The sequence below is a fragment of the Chamaea fasciata genome, unplaced genomic scaffold, assembly GCF_029207755.1.
Source record: "Chamaea fasciata isolate MVZ Bird 193981 ecotype frontalis unplaced genomic scaffold, bChaFas1.0.hap1 SCAF_7, whole genome shotgun sequence".
Classification (NCBI taxonomy): domain Eukaryota; kingdom Metazoa; phylum Chordata; class Aves; order Passeriformes; family Sylviidae; genus Chamaea; species Chamaea fasciata.
The window spans coordinates 7,023,531-7,044,435 of record NW_027094092.1 but is presented as its reverse complement, the minus strand read 5'-3'; the positions used below and the strand labels follow the sequence as shown (position 1 = coordinate 7,044,435).

General features: G+C 53.3%; 1 protein-coding gene across 6 annotated transcripts in view; it reads right to left on the bottom strand.

The window, feature by feature from the left end:
* Positions 1–20,905, bottom strand: part of MYRF (myelin regulatory factor) — a 44,414-nt gene that overhangs the window by 7,075 nt on the left and 16,434 nt on the right. For 4 of the 6 annotated variants that reach the window (XM_066187398.1, XM_066187397.1, XM_066187400.1 and 1 more), the window contains exons 2-19: positions 19,535–19,622; positions 18,476–18,790; positions 15,885–15,946; positions 13,119–13,440; positions 12,595–12,767; positions 12,223–12,346; positions 7,108–7,303; positions 6,445–6,521; positions 5,841–5,951; positions 5,477–5,567; positions 4,427–4,627; positions 3,687–3,795; positions 3,137–3,246; positions 2,532–2,692; positions 2,028–2,100; positions 1,364–1,452; positions 956–1,024; positions 335–415 (exon numbers count right to left, since the gene is read on the bottom strand). In XM_066187398.1, the coding sequence (XP_066043495.1) occupies positions 335–415; positions 956–1,024; positions 1,364–1,452; positions 2,028–2,100; positions 2,532–2,692; positions 3,137–3,246; positions 3,687–3,795; positions 4,427–4,627; positions 5,477–5,567; positions 5,841–5,951; positions 6,445–6,521; positions 7,108–7,303; positions 12,223–12,346; positions 12,595–12,767; positions 13,119–13,440; positions 15,885–15,946; positions 18,476–18,790; positions 19,535–19,622 (2,452 nt within the window). The remainder of the gene's footprint in view (positions 1–334; positions 416–955; positions 1,025–1,363; positions 1,453–2,027; positions 2,101–2,531; positions 2,693–3,136; positions 3,247–3,686; positions 3,796–4,426; positions 4,628–5,476; positions 5,568–5,840; positions 5,952–6,444; positions 6,522–7,107; positions 7,304–12,222; positions 12,347–12,594; positions 12,768–13,118; positions 13,441–15,884; positions 15,947–18,475; positions 18,791–19,534; positions 19,623–20,905) is intronic. The other 2 variants (XM_066187399.1, XM_066187402.1) reach the window with 1 other exon arrangement.

Genomic DNA, 20,905 nt, shown 5'->3' with positions numbered 1-20,905 from the left:
TGTGGAGCTTCACCTTCATCCCAGTCTAAATCCAACCCTTATCCCTCATGTTCCTCCACTGCCTCATCCCTTTTCCTTACACAGCTTTGTCTTGCTCCTGCTCTCCCTGCAGGATGCAATTTCTTTATTTAACCTTTAATTAATTAATTTTTCCATCTCCTACTCCTAATATCTCTTCCTTGACAAGATCCATAACCCTTCCTACTGGAATCCCACTGGAAGTCTCACATCCCTTCCTCTGTTTTTAGTTTCTTTCATGGTGCAGGAAAAAAAAAGAGGAATTAAGAGAAGGGACAAAGGAATTAAAAAAGGAAATAATGAAACAGTCACATACCGTGGACACAGAGCAACTGGAATTCCGGGACCCCCATGCCGAAAGAGGGCCAGGAGACAGGCAGTGGGTACAGCAAAGGAGCTACAGGACAGTGCAGGGAGACAGGGAGAACAGGAAAAGTGGGAAGATGACCAGGAGGATAGGGAATGAAAGAGGATATGGAAGATAATGGAAAGGAAAAGACAAAAAATGGGGAATTGGAGACAAAGTGGAAGGAAAATGGGTTGGATGAGAGATGTAAGGAGGACAGGAGGGAGAAAAATGGGAGAGGGAAAAGAGAGGGAGAAAAAGAGACTCATTATCAGGTTACATGAGCTCCCAAAGCTGATCCAGCCCTGCTGCACCAGTGGGATGAGGCTGTTTTAGTCCAGCTGGAGGCATCCAAGGAACATTCAGCACATCCTAACGTTCAGCACATCCTAACATCCTAAAAGGGAATGCCCTTTTCCTTCTCTGTTCCTCACTTCTTGCTCCAGATAACTCCACCACTGTCAGACTGGGATGTGTGGCTGTGCTTGGCAGGGTTTGCAGCTCTGGAATTGTGCTCAGTGATCCCCAGTTTCTGTGCTCCAGCCTCTCCCAGGTGACCTCATCCCTTCCAGTGATTCCTGAAATACCCACCCATCAATGTCCACGAGATCCTCCTCACTGCGCAGGCTCAGCACGTAGAGCGTGGACATGGACACCACACTGGAAAAGGGAGAAGGACGGGATGAGGAGGAGCAAGGATCAAGGATACAGCATGGGATCGATTTGCTTCCATAGGATTCCAGCCCAGGAGAGGTGGATGCCCCATCTCTGGAAGCATTCGAGGCCAGGTTGGAGCAACCTGGGATAGTTAAAGTTCCCAGCTCATGGCAGGGGGTTGGAACCAGAGAAGCTTTAAGGCCTCTTCCAACCCAAAGCATTCCAGGATTCTCTGGTAGAAGCCATAGATCCACAGCCCCTCACTGCACATTCCATGGATGGCACGGTCCCAAAGGATGAGCAGGAGGGAGCCGATGCAGTAGCCCAGGAGTGGGATCTCACCTGAATGCCATGATGATGACCAGGGCAATGATGGTGCCCTGAAGGAAGCGCTGGCTGATGCAGGCCTGCTCCGGGACAACCGACGGAGACTGCGAGGGAAAAAAATCCTGGATCAGCTCGGGACCCTCTGGATCGGCTCAGCTCCCTCGCTGCTCTGGTCCTTGCACGCATTTCCCCCAGCCCATCCTGAGCTCTCTTCCTGCCTCCCTGAAAATCCTCAAGTCCCCAAGTCTGGAAGTCATTTAATGTCTCCATTAGGAGATGGAAAGGAAGATCATGGGAAAACTGAGGTTGAAAAAGCCCTCTAGGATGATGGAGTCCAACCCTTCCCCCAGCACTGCCAAGGCCACCACTAATCCATGTCCCCTAGTGCCACATCCACACGGTTTTTAAATCCCACCAGCAACGGGAACTCCACCACTGGAGCTCGCTCCAGTGCCTGACAGCCCTTTCCATGAAGAAATTTTCCCTAATACCCAGCCTAGCACTCCCCTGGCACAACCTGAGGCCATTTCCTCTTGGATAAGGCAGGGAGGAGAGCCTGATCTCCTAGCTCCAACCTCCTTCCAGGGATTTGAGGACAGTGAAGTTCCCCTGATCCTCCTTTTCTCCAGGCTGCGCCTTCTCTGCTCCCAGCATTGCTCCTTTCGGATCCATCCCTTACCTTGCTGGTGACTTTGTGGGGTCTCTTTTTGTGGGGCACGCTTCCTGCCCGGCTGAACTGGCTCCCAGTTTGGCTGCAAGGAGAAAGGAGGAATGGAGCAGAGCTGGGCAGGGATAGCTCTCCAAGCCATTCCCAGGCAAAAAAGGGATTTTCTGGGAGAGAAAAGAGCTCTTTGTGGTGGGACAGCCACAAACCCTTTTGGAGCTTTGCCCCAAAACTAGCATAAGCAGGGTTAGGATGGAGATTTTGGAAGCATGGGAAACTCTTTGCTGTGAGAAAGCCACTGACTTTAGGGAAACACGGAGACCATTTCACCCTGGGTGTTGTTGGGCCCGTCCTGTGGGAATTCCAAACCTCCCCAGGCTCAGCCCTTTAAATCCTCTCCAGGCCAAGTGACACGAGCCAACATCCCACTCCTTCCTCATCTCTCTGTTCCCAGCCTGAGCTGCCCCTTGGAGCTTCCTGGGATGAAAGGGGACATTCCCTGTGTGTCTCCATGGGTACCTGAAGGCTCCAGAGCTCACAGTTGACTTCATGCTGTCCAGCCTCTTGAGCTTGGCCAGCTTGTGGCTCCACCTTTCCAGCTCATCGATCCGTGTCTCCAGGTTATCCGTGAGCTTGCACAGCTCCTTCACGGCTCCCACGTTCTCCATGAAGATCCGCTCCTACCAGGGAATCAGGCCAGCAGGCTGAGGCACACCTGGGTCAGGGATGATCCATGCCCTCCATGTGTGCCGTGGGGGACTGCCCACTTGATTCCCAGAGCAGCAACCAGGCTGCCATAGGTTGGGAAAGGTCAGGAAACCGGGTGCTCCAGGTTATCCTGACATAAGCACCTTATCTTATCTAGGAAGGGGAGATTAGGACTGGGAGCCTCCCTGAAGGAAGCTGCCAACAAGGAGCCCTTCCCAAGGGAGACGCTGCCAAATTTCACCAGCATCAGGCTGGTTTCTCCCTGCTCCCACCCAGGGCTGCTCCTGACTTCTGGAAGACCAGCCAGGTCTGAAACTCATCTGGGAGCATTTCCCAGGCATCACACTTTCCCTCTTCCACATCCAGCTCCACGATTCCCTCGAGCCAGGTTCCCCAGCCTCCTGGCTGCCACCAACCTTGTTCACCACCAGGAAGTTCTCCAAGGTTTTCCCATTGGAAAAGACCAGGTCTCCAGTGTCCTTCACAGCTTCTGGGAGGATCTCCTTCACTTCCTGAGCGATGACACCTGTGTGGAGATGGAACAGTGGGATGGGATCATCCTGCGCCCCCTGGACACTCTGGGACTGACACCGGGGTGTCCCTTCCTCATTGCAAGCTGTGCAGGGATCCTTGGAGACCCTGAAGGGCAGACGATGGTCAGACAAGGCAGCTCCCCAAATTCTATGGATAGGGATCATCACCCCACCATACTGTACTTGGAGAAACCTTCTCCCTGTGGGAAGTGCCACTCTCTCTCCCACTCACTAAAGAGGGAATTTCATTAGATTCCTTAATTTGGGAGGTTAGGAGGCCCCTCTTGCCCACCCTACACCTGGGGAGCTGCCCCGGTACAGAGCCGGGTACAGCCCCTGGGAAAGGCAGGGAATTCCTGTGGGACATTCCTGTGTCGGAGTCATATTCCCGTGGGACATTCCTGTCTCACAGGTGTATTCCCATGGGATGTACCTGTCTCAGAGGTGTTGTCAATGCCCACCGTGGCTGCAAACTCGGGTTTGTAGTTGTAGTGCACCAGCCTCATCCTGGAGATCCGCTTCAGCTGCTCTGTGGTGTCCACCTGGGACAAAACAGGCACACGGAATTCCCAACAGGATATTGCTTCTCAAATCCCCACCACTCTGCATCCAAGCATGACAACCCACTATGGCTCACGGGAATTCCTTTGGGAGATAGCCCTGAATCCTGCTCAGAGCAGCCGTAAGGACCAACACTGGAGCTAATGTCCAGGTCGGGACAAGATCCTTGGATAGGGAAATCAGGAGACTGAGTCTCCTTGCAGAACCACACACAGGGAAGAGACAGTTCCCCAAAACAGATGACATGATTCTATCCAGCTTTTCTGGACAGGCAAATCCAGCTGAGAGGAATTCAGAGCAGAGCCAAGCCTCTCACCCAGGCTCTGGCAAGGCCCAGTGTGGTACCTGCCATATTGACCTTTTTTCCACTTGTTTTCCACCTTTTTCCCACTGTTCGCTACTTCTGGCTAACATTGGAAGACTCAATATCCCCTAAGACACGGTGGACTGGCTCTGCCTGGGACAGAAAGAATCCTAAGGCACTTCCCACCAACTTTACCCACCCAGTCATAGGATCATGGAATATCCCGAGTTGGAAGGGACCCACAAGAATCACTGGAGTTCCTCAGACTCCTGGCGACCCCAAGCCCACCCTGTTTTCCAGGTTCTCACCTCCTGGATGTCCTCTTTCACTCGGACATCCGAAGGGTGCATCAGGGACCCCATGACCTTCACGTTGCCATGGACCACCAGGGCTTCATCCGGGCGGTCCGTGTTGATTCCCACCCGGCCGTGGTGGAACACGGTGTCCGGGAGCTGCGCCCGCTGCCACAGCACGTCGCTGTCACTCTCAAACTGCCCCGGGTTGGAAGCCTGTGGAGAAATAGGAAAACAGGGACTGACTGAAAGGCAGGGAGAGGAACGCTGGGAAGCAGAGATAGGGAAGGTTGGCCCTTCCTCTCCTCTCCTCTCCCTAAAGGAGTATCATTGGTTCCTTCTGCTGTTATCCCAGCTATCAGTGTTATGGCCACTCAGGACAGCAGGAAACCAAATGACATGGATGATACTCCTGAGTCCCAAATTCAGAGCATTCCAGGATGTCTGCAATTCCTTGAAATTCTGTGCTGGACGTCCTGGAAGCTGCCTAATCCATTGTGGACTTTTTGTCTGAGGTCCCTGTTTGGGTTTTACTACCCGCTTTCATGTTTTGGAGCAGGGGGCTCCAGCAAAACCCTGGGAGAGCCTGGGAATGGTGCCTTTCTTTTCCTGCTCCTCTGCCTTAGGACACGAAAAGGTGATGTTCCGGTAAAGTGCCCAATTTTCCTGCATCTTCTTGTTCCTGCTGCAGAGCTCCAACAACACTCTCCCCTCATTTCCAACAATGCTACTGGACACTGATCCCATTTGGAGAATGGCATTCCTTCCTTATCCTGTAACAGGTTCTTGAAACAGGTATGGAAAGTCTGAAGCCAGAAGCCAAGCGTGGACAGGGAAAGCTACAAGCAAGGCAGGGAGAGTTTGGAGGTGGGAAAGGTGGGAAATCGAGCTTGGAAAAGACCTCTAAGAACGCCAAAGCCAACCCAGTACCACCACCACATTCACCACTAAATCACCACCCCACATGCCACATCCACACATTTTCTGAATGTGTGGAATGTAGGAAACAGCCCAGGATGGTGCAGCAGAGGAGTGTGGGGCCAGAGGGAGGAGACAGGGATTTACCCGTACGATGATCCGCTCAGAGATGTGGGCTGCCAGTGTGTAGTTCTGGTTCTGGGCATGTGCCTGCAGGGCCACCACCAGCATGAAGTACCTGTGGAGGGACACAGCTCAGGCACACACCCTGTGCTGGGAAGAGCAGGATCTCTGTCCCCTCTGGAGCACTGGGCACCATGGTGGGCTCGCAGCACTCCCACTCCTTGTGCTGGGTGTCCCCAAGCCCTCCTCCCAGAGCAGGATCTGGGAGGGATCCACAATCCAGGCCCCGTTCCCACATCCCCGTTCAGCCACTCTGCCCAACCCAGGGACAGGCAGATCCACGGGATTCTCAGGATGTTCTGGAGGAGGCCCCCGTGTCCTCCCTCACCTCTGGTCCGGGTTGGGTTTGCCTTTTTTCCTCATGTTGTTGGCTGTGGTCTCGCTGAAGTGCAGCCGCCCCACAGTGACCTTGGTGACCTGCTCCGGGGGCAGGTTCACTCTGGAAGGAAAGGAAAGCAAAGGAATGAGTGAAGATGGTGGCTATCTGGAAATGGTGCCTATCTTTTCCCACTCCTCTCCTATCCCTTCCTTAGATGGGAAGTACATGGTTTTCCTGCACCTGGAGGCCTTGGACCCAACAACACTTCCCTCATCCCCAACTGGACACTGCTCCAATCTTGGGACCTGCAACACATTCTTCACGCCTTGAGGCTGCTCTGAGGAACCAGGTATGGAAAGGCTGGAGCCACAACCTGGGGAAGAGGGCTTTTTTGGGAATGGCCATCTCCTGGCCTGCTTCACCATGGCAGGTCTATGAGCTAGACACAGAGCAGGGTTGGGAATGCAAAGAGGGGAAAACAGGAGAAAACTGGAGACTGTGACAGCCACACAGTGGAGTGGGAAACCTCCAGCTTTACCATCTCCCCACCTTCTCCTGCTGTTGCTTATTCCCTGGAAACACAGGATGTTCATTCCCACATGGATATACTCACGTGACGGGGTTGAAGGGCCGTTTGCTGCGGTCCGACTGTGACTGCTCGATGTTGATGGACTGGTTCAAGGCCTCCAGCTGGAGAGAAGCATTTGGGAATGTGGCACAGAGCACAGAGACCTTCCCCTTCCCAGCTCTCTGCTGACCCTTCCATGACTGGGTACATCCAACTCCAAACACCCAGCCCAAGTGTGAGCATTGTCCAGGTGTCAAAAGAAGTTGAGGGTGGAAGGATCTTCCCAAAGTGCTTTTACCCCTCTGGAGTCAAAGGTGAGTGGGAATCAATCCTGAAGATAGACAGACTGAGTCCATCTTAGGACTTGTATCTCAATTGCCTCAGGGGATATTTAGATTGGATATTAGGGAAAATTTCTTCATGGAAAGGGTGGTCAGACATTGAAACAGGCTGCCCAGGGCAGTTGTAGAGTCACCATTCCTAGAGGGATTTAAAAGCCGTGTGGATGTGGCACCTGGGGACATTGATTAGTGGTGGCCGTAGCAGTGCTGGGGGAAGGGCTGGACTCCATGAACCTAGCCAATTCCACGACTGTGTGATTCCACACATTCCTGTACTACATGAAGAGGTGGCGTTATCTGTTCCCAGCCACCTCCCCATCCCTCGTTTCCCAGCTGGATTCACCACGATCCCTCAGCTCCCGCTTACCTTCACTCCGTGCAGCTTCAGGTAGAAGCATTCCAAGGGTTTCAGGCCCTCGGGGGTCTTCACATACTTGGGATCGCCGAGCATCCCGATGTACACGGTGACCTGGAAGTGGTTCTTCTTCTGGCACACGAAGGCGTCGTCCCCCACGGAGAAGTTGAAGCCCTTGTCGGCATCCACGCGGTACGTGAGCATCGGGCTGGGAAGAGGGAGCAGGTGAGATCAGGATTTTCCCACAGAAACTGTGGATATCCCACCTCTGGAAGTGTTCCATGCCAGGCTGGACAGGGCTTGGAGCAACACAGGCCAGTGGAAGGTGTCCCTGCCCATGGATCATCACCGGATGATCTGTAAGGTCCCTTCCAACCCACATCATTCTACAGCTCTTCCCGTTCAACTGGGAATGAATATGGAGATCCCAAGTTCCAAAGTCTGTTCAAAGCCTGGAGCATCCCTTTAACGTGGCTCACTGGGATAAGCAGCTCAGACTGACCCACATCTTGTGGCATTCCCAGTGTCACCTTCTACCAGGCTGTACCCCTGTATCCCGAATTCCTGCTGAAATCACAACCACCTGCTCCGGCTGCTGTGGAAAAGCTTCCAGCTCCCAGCAGACACATTCGGAGGAGGAGGAGGAGGAGGGGTCCTGGCTGCTCCATGAACACACACCAGCTGGAAAGGTTTAATCTACATCTCCTTAATGGGCTGGTTTCCATGGGAATCAGGAAAATATGTGGCCTTTGCAGCGAGTCCATTTTCCTCACCATCCATAAAGCCTAGTCCTGGGCTCGTGGGCCCTCGGAAGGGGGGAAGGAGCTCTCATCCCACAGAACACCCAAATCCCATTGTTTTTAATTAAGGAACAAGGCATGAGGTAAAAGGGGAGCTCAGCCCAGCCTTGGATCTCAGATTTGAAAATTATGGAGTACTTTTCCCCCAAAATCAAACTATTTCTGACTTCCACCTCGAGAAAGACTGGAGCAACGGGAAGGGAGGTGTACAGACTGACAGTAAGGAATGTGGCAGAACTCAGGAGACTCAGGGAAGCAGGAGACAGGGATTCTTCACTGGTATCCCTCCTTTTTTTCTGGAATAAAAGCATTCCCCAGTGCAATCACCTGAGGAGTTCATGTGGATGAGAGCTGGGGGTGATTCCAGGTTGCCACGAGTAATTCTGGGATGGCCACGAGGAACTACTCACTCCTTACGCCCCAGGGAGTTGGGAATGCTGTGCCGTGCTCCAGACACAAACCAGGCGGTGGGAGCAGAGCACTACCTTAGCCCAGAGGCACGAGAGGAATTCCCCAACCTCCTCCCAGCCTCAGCCCTGGATTCTACGTCTGGGATATTCCTGACTGGGACACGCAGCTGAAGCTGACCCAAGCGCCCTCATCCCAAGGGTGGCAAAGCCATCCCTGACAGTTTTTATGGCTCCTGAGTGTTCACCACTCTTCCCACTGTTTTCAACTGGCAAAGCAAGGGAGAGAGAGGGCCTGTCCGAACTTCCAAGCCATGGACGCTTCCCAAACCGAAAAACTGATGGCTGCTAAATGTGTGCTGACAGAGGGGAGACAGGCAGGCTCCCCCCCCTCTGCCTTCTGGAAATTCCAGGTCTTCCACAATCCCCTTCCCTTCCAGAGGCCCCTTTTCACTGGTTTTCCCATTTTCCCAATGGCTGTGGCTGGTGCATCCCCCAGATCAGGATCCTTGCACTGGGATTGACCAGAGGAGAGAAGCTGCTTTCCATGCTGACTTTTCCAGGGACAGTGCAGGGGCCAAAGAGCAAAGTGTCAGGAATAAAAGGTCTGGAGTCAAATGGATTATTTGATCCTGAACATGCCCACTGACAGGGGCGGATTAAGGTAGGACAGAAGGGCAGGATCAGAGGAGGTTTTTCCCAATCCCACAGGGAATTGTACTGGGATTTGGCAAAGAGTGGGACAGCAGAGGGATGCTCATGTTCCCCCTTCCCTCCCTTCCTTCCAGGTTTCCCCATATCTAAACCACTCCTAAGACATAATATTGACAGACCCCTAATCCAAAGACATTCCCAAATTTCTTTTGTTTCCAGGATACAAACTCCAGCTGAGCAGCAGGACACTAATCTCTCCCACACTATCCCTCCGGCATGTCCATACTATGTATTCCCTTCAGCTTCCCGGGACACATCCATGATCCAACACCAGCACCCCGTATCACATATCCCAAAACACATCCAGCAGGTCTGGACCACATCCCAGTGGTCTCCATTCCCTTGGTAAGATCCAGGATGTGCAGCACGACCGAGTTTAGAGCTGTTTATCTGGACACTTCCACCAGCCAAGGGGTGCAACCCCAAAGTCCCAGGATTAGCCCCTGGAGAGCACCAGTTTGCTGGGTGGGAAAAGAACAGCACCTTCCCAGTTTCCCAGTTCCAAGGCTCTGGCCTCAGCACAGAGATGTTTCCATGAAGGGCTGCACTATTCCCAGCTGCCTTCCCTCAAACCGGGAGAAGGAGGAGGGAGCTGGAATTTATCAGAGCTCGCTGTCAGGGAGATGAATGGCTCCTTCTCCCAGGAGTAAATTAGGGGAATTGCTGGTTCCAGGCCTCTTTGGCTCTGCTGCTGGAAACCAGCTCATCCCTGGAAAAGTTCACTGAGTCTAAAACCACAAAATCAGAGCAAAAGGCCAAAAAAATTCGATGTTATCCATAAAATTAATCCAGGGATTTCTGTCTCCTTCAACAACACAGATTCCTTGGCAAAACCTGAGACACGAGCCTGGAATGAAACCTAATCCCTACCCCATCCCCTTATGGAACCTAATATTTTGTGTGCAAAAGGAGGAAAACATGGAATAACATTAATTGTATTTTTTGCCCTGTAATCATTCCCAAGAATCTGGTAAGAACCTGGAGAGTTTCCCATGCTCTCCCTCCTTCACCTCCTTCCTGGACTCTTTTCTTAGGATCAAGAGTAGGAAAAATCAGATAATTCAGATGATTCACATTCCTGAGGCCGTGAAAAGGTTTTGGGCACTTGGATCACAGGGAACTCACAGAGCACATCGAGACTGGGGACAGCTTCCAGCAGAAACCAGACTGGGAATGGCTGCTCCTTGGAAGCTAAGTTGGAGGAATAATGGATCTGGATATGGATGCTGCTCATTTGCTGAGGACACCCAAAAGCAGAAAGGAAAGAGACAATTGCCACCTGCCAGATTTGAATTAACCAACTTAAAAAATGCCATTACAGGAGCAAGGAAAGATGGAATTTTTTAGTGTGTGTTTGTCATAGATTATGCTGGGAAAGTGCTGCACCAGGAGAAAGAAAGAATATTCCATTTAAAAAGAGATGCAGGTCTACCTTGCACAGGAGCAGGAAGAGTCCCCTGAGGTAACGTGGAGCTAAAAATTAATTAATCAACCTTTAACCCTTAATTCCGCTCAAATCCAGCGCCACAACAAAGCCCACGTGGCTTCCTCAAATCTCCACGGCGTCACCTCAATGGAATTTATTCCTTACACAACGGGATGAAGACCTCAATGCCCCAGGAGTGGGTCTGCTCTGGCTTTTACCCTAAATCCTGAAAGCAGGAATTAGGGAAGTGATCCCAAGATCCAAAGAGCAGGGCTGGTTTTGTAGATGTTCTTCAGCAACTCCTCAGTGTCCAGCAGAAAATATCATGGAGTTTGTCTCTGCCAATGCACCTGGGGACATGAGGGTGGATGGAAAATCTCTGGAACTGGGACAGAATCGCCTGGAAATGGCCCAGGACAAGCTGTGATGTGTTTGGGATGGAAAATGATTTTCCCAGAGCAGGAAGCGGCAAGAAGGAGAACGGAGGCTGGAAAACCAAAGGATATGAGGTGACATGTCCAGACAGAGGTCAGAGGAGGTGGCAGTGGAATTCCTGCACGTGGAAGAAGGATTTGGGGAAGAGGGTCCATGGGAGATGCTCACCTTTCCCCATCCCACCATCCAGAGGGAGCAAACTGGTGGTGGAGAGCAGGGAAAGGTGCAGGATAGCTTTGGAGTTGCTGATACTCTTTCATGGAAATGGCTTGGTAAACCAGAAGGAATTGTCTTCCCAAATTATCCCTCTCCTGCTGTGGGGTGGGAAAACAGCTACAGAGTCCAAAAGAGGCGACCAGCTCCGACAGAGAATTCCCTGCCCTGGCACCACCATGAAAAATGGGATAAAGACTGGATGAGCAGGTTTGTGTGGGGAAGATGGGACCCTGCCCCCACCCTTGGAGCTCTTGGCTCCCATTCCCAGGCAAAGTGTGATCCTAGTCCCGGGTTATCCAGAGGCACCGGAGCATTCCCTGCTCAGTGTCCCCCACAGGACCCCAGCTGGCTGTGTGGAAAAAGGAGGGAGGGAATTGGGAGGGAACAGAGGGTCCCTGAGAGGTTCCTGGAAGCCATCCCACTGCTTGCCAGCTCTTTGTCACCGCCCAGGAATGCAGGGAGGATCCAGAGTGGTTTCCTCCTGAGCACTCCTCCTTCCCCGTGTGCTGTCTCCACCCTCCACTGCCCCAATTCCCAGCCCACCTTCCCACTTCTCTCTTCCCTACCTTGGTCATCCCAGCCTTCCTCTCTGGCCTGTCCACCACTTCCTAGATTTCCTAAACCCTTTCCCTCTCTTTCCTTCCTCCTCTGCCCCCTCAACCACTCCCACTCCAGCTCCTCCAGCTCCTTTCCATGCTGCTCAAGCTGTCCTGAAGTGGCTCTGGATAACCTCCAGTCACCCACACTGGGAATTCCCAATCCTAAATTTAAAATCCAGGTTCCTGGTAAACCTAGGCCAGGGGAAAAAGGTGCTTCTCATCCCAACTTTCCTCAGGACAAGGCCGGATTTGCCAATAAAGCCCTCCATGGTGAGCAAGGTCTGAGTGGCTGCGGAATTGTCACCAAAGCTGCTGAAATGCCTTCTGCTATTCCTTAATTATCCATAGAAAGTGTGGAGGAGGAACATTCCCAGTAGGAAAGGGGCAGTGGGGAGCATTACTTCCTACAAAGCCCAGCCCAGGGCGATCCTTATCCCGTATTTCGAGTGGGATGCTCCCAACCCCAGTGGCTTGCCACTTGCGCAAGGAATGCGAATCCCACTTTTTCCAGTGGCGAAGGAATTACTCACAGCTCCTTGTAGTTGGCATCATACAGAGTTGCCCACTTGTTCTGCTGGTGTGGCTGCCACTTGATGGACTGGAAGTTTGGGTCCAGGTAGGAGCCATTCAGGCTGTCGTTATCCTGAATCAGGCCTGTGGAGAACGTTGAAATGGATTAAATCCCAATTTCACTCACCGGGCTGAGTATCCAGAGGGGAGGGAACCCAAGGAAGTGACTGGCACCGCCTGAAGCTTCTTCCCTCCTGACTGCCAGGGCAGCACCAGATCCAGGCCAGGGGTGAATCCCACAGGTTGGCAACTGCTGGCAACCACCTTCCCCCTCCTCTCATGCCCCTGGCCCGGCGGGAGTGGGGCTGGAATTCCAGGGAAAATGGGGGTACCTGGTGAGAGCGCACCCGGCTGGTGCCAGGGAGGCGTCTGGACGCGATCGGGATTGAGCGGCACAGATCCCATTCCCGGCTCCTGCTTGATCAGCCCGTTGAGCATCTGGGCATTGAGGGTGTTGGGGGGGGACTCGGAGTGTTTCCGCTTCTTGGCGGGATGCACCGGGAGGCTGTGGATACCACCGGAAGGCTCAGCAGGGAACGGAGTCGGGAGCTGACAATCTGACAACCCATGACCAGGACAAGCGGGATCTCACGTGGAAAACAACATTCCCACAGTGCTGTCCCACCTTATCCCACACTGCTGAGTCTGGGTCGCTCGTGGTGAGCCACATCTTTAATTCCAAAGAATCCCAGAATGGCTTGGGTCAGTAAAACTCATCCAGTTCCAAACCCCTGCCATGGGCAGGGAACCTTCCACAGATTCCCCCTTGTTTGTTCCTACCCCCGAACCCCACACTTCAGGCAATCCACACACCTCCAGCTCCCATTCCCTCACCCCCACCATTCCCAGGCCTTACTCTGCTCCGTGCTGCTGGAGGAGCTGGTGCAGCATCTGGGATTGCTGGGCATGGTGGAGCTCAGCGGGCGCCATTCCCGGCCCGACGCCGTACGGAGGCATCAGGGGTTCGGCCTTCAGGAACATATCCCGCTGCAGGCCGGGAAAGTGGGAATTGTGCTGCGGCTGGAGGGGGTGAGGGGGCGGTGGGGGCAGCGGAGGGGGACCCTGGAGGTGAGGGGGTGGGGGAGGAGGCGGTGGAGGAGGAGGAGGGTGCTCCAGGCGGGAAGGGGGAGTCATGTGACACATATTTTCAGGAGTCATGGTCCGAAGAAGGTGAGGATCTGGAAAGAGAGAAAGAGCCAAAGGAGTGTCCATTAGGAGTGTCCCGATCCCAAGTCTAGCACTGACCCAGTTATCTTGGATTCCCAGGCTGGATGAGGCTTGGAACAACCTGGGCTAGGGGAAGTGTCCTGCCCATGGCAGTGGATTGGAATGGGATGAGCCTTAAGGTACTTTCCCACCAAAAACCATTCCAGGATTCTATCATTCCATGGGACAATGAGAGAGAAGAGACAATGGAATGACCTGAATAGCCCCAGGACGTCCAGGGAGAATTTCTAAGTGGACACTTTGAACATCTTAACTGAAACCAGGAGAAGACTTTGATCCCTGAATTTAAATAAATAAAAAAAGGAACATTCAAATCCAATCCACCTTTCTCCTCTTTCATTTGGAATAGGATACTAAAGCCATTCCATAATTAGAGTGGATTTGACTACATCAGCATCAAAAGAAATGTTTGGGGCGTGGAGGGACATGCAAATCCACCTCCCTTCCTGCTCTGCTCCTCATCACCTCAACATTCCAGATCCACTCCCTTCCACGGGCAGGGATGTCTTCCACTCTCCCAGGTTTCTCCAAGCCCTGCCCCAACCTGGCCCTGAACATTTCCAGGGATGAGGCAGCCACATCTCTGAGAAATCCATTCCAGGGCCTCACCGCACTCATAGGGACGAATTTCTTCCCAGCGTCCCATCTAACCCTGCCCTCTGGCAGCGGAAGGCCATTCACCTTTTCCTGGCATTCCATGCCCTTGTCCAAAGCCCCTCTCCAGCCTCCTCTTTCTTCACCAGGACAAAGCCCATCTGTTTTCCCAGCCTTTCCTTGACATTTGCATCAACCTGTGCTTTCAGGTGTCCCCACAGGACACCACAACCCTGGCAGGAATGAGGGAATGACTCCTGGGACACAAGGAAACTGCGGGGCAGGAAGGGACAGCGACTTTGTTTTACACGCAAGACAAAGCTTCTTCATGCTCCAATGTGGAAAACTGGATGGAAAATGCATCCAAGGACTGGCCAAGCTTGGCACAGCCTCTGGGAAGACTGAGAGGGATGGCAGGGAAGGATCTGTTGGATCTTTCCAGGCTGAGCTGGATGGACTTTGGCCTCAGAACACCCAGGCAGGGGTTGAGTAACGAGGCCAAAGCACTTGACCAGGAATGGGAAAACTCCTCCCGTTGGAAGGTTTGGAAAACTGAAATATGTTTGCGCTGGGTCCTCCTGCTAAAGGCTGCCGGGGCAGGGCTGCTTCCACCCATCCTGCCCCCTTCCAAGGTTTTTCGGCTTCCTGCTGGGACCTCTCAGTGCCTTTTCCACACACATGGAACCGGATTCCTCCTTCCAGGCTCAATCCCAGGCCAGCCTTCCTTTGGGAGCTGCCTCAGGGACGGCCCAGCCAAGGATAGGCAAGTGAAGTGCTTGCTCAAGGCATTCCCAAATCCAGGAAAAATTATCTCCAGGAAGGTGATCCTAGCTTTGTGGGTGCCCTCTGAAGCCTCCTCTCCTTCCCAACTGAGTTCCGAGCACTCCAAGGCCGCTCTCCCCATGGTGAGCAACCCGGCCTCTTTGTTATATTTAAGGAAGGGCCAGGAGGAATTCCAGGGATTTTTTTTAGCAAGATAAACAGAACTCTTGACCTCTTCCATCAAAAAAAAAAAAAAAAAAAAGAAAAAAAAAAAGAAAAAAAAAAAGAAGCAGGCACTGTTCCCGGTGGGGACTGGGCTGGAGCCTGGGGAAGAGGGTGCTCCTGCTGAGGGGGAAGGGAAACCAGAACAACCTTCCCTCCTTCCTTCCCAAGGATTTTTTCCATGGAAGAACAGTGAAGGTCACCAGAGGGACCAAACAGCCCTTGGTGGCTTTCCTGGGGGAAGCCAGGAGTACCTTGCAGCAACCCTGGAGGGGGTCCCAGCCCTCCTGTGCCATTTCAGTGGGAGCATAAAATCCTCGGGATCAGCTGGAGGGAAGGGGAAGGCTGGGAAGGAACTTACTGGAGAATGGCGGGTTCATGGCTGCTTCCCAGAGCCAGGTTCCATGTCAGGGGCGCGCTCCCACTCCGTGTTCCCGAGGCAGAGGGCAGGACGAGGGGGACGGCGGGCTCTGCATCCCACCCCGCCACGATCTCCCTGTGCCCACGGATTCCCGCCACAGATTCAGTGTCCGTGGATTCTGGATCCCCACCACGGATTCCGTGTCCGTGGATCCCCAGCTCGCCTTCTGTGCTGGTCCCTCTCCCCTTTTCCAAAGCCGGGAGCGGAACAATGGGCGAAAGCCGAGGGATATTTACTAACTGATAATCTCCCCACGTAGTGCAGCCGCCTGTTTTCTCCCGGCTGATAAAGATTGCAGAGCCAACCACTTTCACGGAATAAAGAGGGGGTGGATGCTTGATTTGGGGTTTGGATTAGGACTTTTTTTTCCCCCTTCTCCCTTTTCGAAGCACTTACCGTTCACCTGCTGAGGGGAGTAGGCTTCCGATCCGGAATCCGGGGGAGAGTCCGGCAAAGTGCTGCGGAACAATGGGAAAAGAGAAGGGAAAGTAATTTTAATCCAGCTTCCAGCACAACCAAGAGGTCCAGGTGGATCCAAGGACCCTCCAGGGTCTGGCAGGGAATCCCAGGTGCACCTGCAGCAGATCCCGGACACCCTGAGTGCATCCAGCTGGGATTGCCATCACTGTCACTGTTTCCACTGGAGCTCAGGAATAGGGACGTTTTGTTGAGCTGACAGTGAGAATTCCAGGGAAAAGAAGCCAAACAGAAATTTATCAGCCTCCCAGGGAAAGGTGTGCTTCCCACAGAAATGACACGGATCAAGTGGAATGCACAGGGCTCTCCCCCCATCCCAGGAAGCTGTTCCAGGCCATGCTGGAAAAGGAGAAACCTGGGATAGCAGAAGGTGGCCCTGCCCATGGCAGGTGCTGGGACTGGATGGGCTTTACGGACCCTTCCCATCCAGAAAATTCCACGATTCTACGAAATGGGAGGCTCTGGGGGACTTGGGAAGCCCATGGGATGGATTTTGCCTGTAAAAACCTAAGCACCACTACATCTCCTGCTGTATCCTCCTGGATATATTCCAACATCACCAGGAGCAGGATGTGGCCCTGACTGTGAAACACAATCCAAAAAAAAGTGGGAGCTCACAGCTGCCTTTTCCAGCACATCCATGGCTAGGGATGCCAGGACAAGGTCCTGTGTGGTGGCACAGCAAGGACAGGCAGGGAGACCATGGCACATTCCCATTTTCCACAGGAATTCTTTTCCATTCAACCATCCTACACCATCAGCTTTATGGACATGAAATAATCCCAGACAAATCTCAGTGCTTCTTGGATGAAAGCCAGCCAAAAAGCAAATGAATTGGGGAGGAAAAGCACAGGACACACGGCTCCAACTCTGCTCCTGACAGCACCTACAATTCCAGCTGGGAATGAGGATACAGGATCTTCCTGGACCAGAGAAGCCCGAGGCCCATTAATTGGATTCTCCATGGGAAGTTGCACACAGCAAGGGCTGGAGAGGGATGAGGTAGGGTGATCCCAAAAAACCCCTTGCCATACTTCCCTCATCCTCCACCTTCCCTAGGAGCACCTTTCCATCATTCCCTTCCTATGCCCGGGTGGAGCATCTATTCCCAGCCTTATTTCCAGGCTCCTTGCCATGTGGGATCTGAGTTCATACTGTATTTCCTATGGATTCATCACGGTTTATCCACCAGCAAGCCAAGTCTTGGCCAGTAACAAAAGGAAACAGCACAATTCAAGGAATCCAGGAGGCTGGGAAAAGTGGACACTGCAGAATTCCCTCAGGGAGGTAGCGTGGATGTGCCCAGTCCAAGGGAAGGGTTTGTTGACATCCACCACATTGTCCCAGAGCACATGATGGGATGCTTGGGCCAGGAAGTGGACTCCATTATCCTTCTGTGTCCCTTCTGGGATATTCCATGGTTCTCCACTGGAAAAAGCCTAGCACAAGGAGGAAGAGTCATTCTGGGATGCTGAGGGAATGCTGCCGTCAAAGCTGATCCAGTTCAGCTACATCCAAACAAGGTCTCCACCTCTGACAGCAAGGTGTGATCCTTACTCATGACATCCTGCAGAATTCCAGATGCATCCACAAGAAAAGGACATAACAAGGCGTCACTTCACGCTTTTGATTCCCCCTAAGCTCCGGGTATCCTTCTGGGATCACTGCAAGGGAAAACCCCCTGGTCTGGGAATAGAAGAAAGGCAGATTTTTTCTTTTAGCTTTCTGGGATGTCTTTCCAAGTTCATCCAAAGGGTGAAAGTCATTGGCTGAGTGTTCCCAAATTTGGGAATCCCCACGTTGTGCTTGCTGGCAACACTAGAGGGCACAAGGCAGAGGAAGAAGAGCCCGTCCTGGGGCCATCCTTGCATCCATAATCCCACGGGAGAAGGCTGTCCAGGGCCACCACCACCTAAAGATCCAGGCTAGAGCACAGCACCTTGGGATGTTACTCTTCCCCTCCTTCCATCCCAGAGAGCAGGAACCACATCCTTTCTCCTCTTGGGAATAACTCTTCAGTTGGGTCCATCAGGAATCCTAAAACCTGCCTTTCCTCTTTCTCAGAGCTTGTTGAAAAGGACACATCCAGCTCAGATCCATCCTTTCCTTCTCTGGAGCAGAGCATCTACAACATCAGGCCATGAGAAGAACATCTCCCTGCGCAGGGTAGCAGACTGTCCTCTGGGATAGTCAAGGCAACATCCCGGAGACTGAATTCCACCCCAGAGACTGAATTTTGCTTTGTTCCAGTTTATTCTGTGTCTCTTCCTCCTCAAAAAATGCTCCAATGTTCTTCCACCTGTAGACATCCAGCACTGCACGACGGTGTGGGGGATTTTCCCAGAAAAACTTTTGGGAAGCTTCAGGAGCTCCACTTCTCCAAAACCAAAGACTCACACAGAGCGCCGCTGCCACCCGTCACAGCGCGGTGGGACCCCTCCAGGTGCCACCAGCCCAGAGGAGCGTCCATCCCAGCACCCGCCCTTACCCACGGCCCCATTCCCGCTTACCCAGGTGCGTAGGAGGCCTTGGGCTCTGATTTGATTGGAGGGACCACGCTGCTCAGGCAGTGGCCGCCCAGGAAGCCCTTGGGCACCACCATGCCATTGTTGTTGTTGCAGTTGAGGTGAGCTCCGTAGGCGGCTCCGCAGGGATTGGCCAGGAGAGGAGCATGCCGGATGGGGAGCTGGCTGCCGGCGGGAGGGAGGTGGAGGGGAGTGCCGGGAGAGGGATTGCTCACGCTGGCGGGAGGCGCGGGGACGCCGGCGGAGCTGGAGGGCTGGGGGTGTGTGTAGCTGGCGGGAGCAGGGATCTCAGGGAAGCAGCTGAGGGAGAAAACGGGACAAACATCAGGGGAACGGGTCAGTGGGACTGATGGAAGAGTCCAAAATCCACCCAGGAGGTTTTAAAGTGCCCAGGACAGCAACCTCAAGGAATGTGTAGCCAGCAGGATCTGCTCACCATGCTCCAGCTTTACACACCAGCTGTGCCAAAGATCTCACTCCCACCCTGCTCCCAGATTCCCTTGGTGCTCTCCAGGTCTGCTCCGTCCTCCTCCCCAAAGTCAGGGTGCACAAGAAGATCCTTCCCTTCTCCACACTCATGTAATCCTGGGGATTTAATATGAGCTCCCAGTGCCCACATTAAGGGAAAGTGTTTATGGCACCCTTGGGGGAGATAGAGAAAGGGAACAAAAAAAGACTGGGAAAACTCGAAGGTAGGAAGGCAGGAAGAGACAGGAGAAGGGGCTGAGAAGGATAAAGGAGCAAAGAGCAATCCAGGAAGACTCTGGAGCAGCAGAGGTGATTCCTAAATGATTCCTCAAATTTCAGGGCTGGAAAATGCACAACAGGTTTCCAGAGAAGCTGTGCCTGCCCCATCCTGAAAGTGTTCCAGGACAGGCTGGGCAGGGCTTGGAGCAACCTGGGAGAGTGGAAGGTTTCCTGCCCATGGCAGGGGTGGAACTCAATGAGTTCCTTCCCACCCAAACCATTCCAGGATTCTGTCATCTCTCCATGGAAAAATCACAAGGAACACCATTCCTGCTGTGGAGAACGGGAAGCACTTACATCTCCGGAGAGTCTTCCTTGCTGATGTACTCTTCCAGGATGCTGGTGTCGATGTTGGATGGTTCCAGAGCTCCATTAATGTCGTGGCCTGGAGGGAAGAGGAGGTGGAAGCGTGAGCCGGCAGGAGGACAGGAAAGGGCCTTGGAAACACCACCAGACCCTAGAACAGTCAAGGAACAGATCTGAGAAATCATGGAATCAAGGAATAGGTTGGAAGGGACCTTAAAGATCATCTCGTTCCAACCCCCTGCCATGGGCAGGGATGACTTGGGGGATCCCAGCTGTCCATACCCACTGCATCCTGGTGTAAAGCCTCATCCCAGGAGATGGGACACATGGGACAAGCCAGGGTGGGGACACAGATACATGGTGGGGATGAGATCCTTTGGGATCCCTTCCAACTCAGGACATTCTGTGATTCCCTTTGGACCCTTTGCAGAACACACTGGAATTTCTCCACCACAGCTCTGGATCAGCTCCCGACCTTCCTCCCTCTCCTCTGCTCCACGGGCAGGCAGTGGATTTCCCTGTCCTTTCTCCAGAGGGCTCCTCCTCCCCTCCCTGCCCTGTTCCAGGGAAGCTGGGCAGGGTTTTGTTGACAGAAAATCCTTCCTTTATCTGTCTCTCCCAAGTGGGAGTCCGGAGCCCGCCAGGGCTAGAGCCAGCCCACGGTGCCAAGGGCACTGCCAAGAAAGTGGAAGAGAAGATCCAACTCCCCCCGCTCCGATAAGGAAGTCAGTGAAAGACCATCCTGAAAGACCCCACGTGAAAGCCCAGGAGAAGCCCCTGACCCCCTGGATCCCCCAGGTTCCCGGGAAAGGTCACCCGCTGATCCGCAAAGGCCGGACCGGGGGGCTCCAGCCCACCCCGGCCAATTGCAGCTCTCCCTCTGCAAATCCCTTTCATACCAAGACAGGCAAATCGGCAGAAATAAATCCAGCTAGGAATTCTGCCAAGCGGACGCAGGGTGTGTGTGGATACAGGGATCTCTGCCTTAGAAACCTTGGCTGGAGGGGGGGGAAATCCTGGGCAACTGTTCGTTTTTGGGACATCTCTGTGGCAGAGCCCAGGGACCTGGGGACAGGGTGAGGACGTTCTTCCATGAGAACACAGGATGCATTTGGAGGAGGACACACGGTGCTGCTACCAGGTGAGCACTGAGGTGAGGAGAGGACGGAGCAGGCAGAGCCTCTGGGATCTCCAGCTGTGCCAGTACCTCCAGTACAGAGTTGCAGCACCCGGGGGAGCACAGGGGTGGCTCCTGTCCCTCCACTGTGACAGCCACATCCTGTTCTGAAGCTCCTGGGATGTGGTAGCTCCACACTCTTGTCCTCAGAGTTCACTGATGGCAATCCATGTGTCTCTCACTCA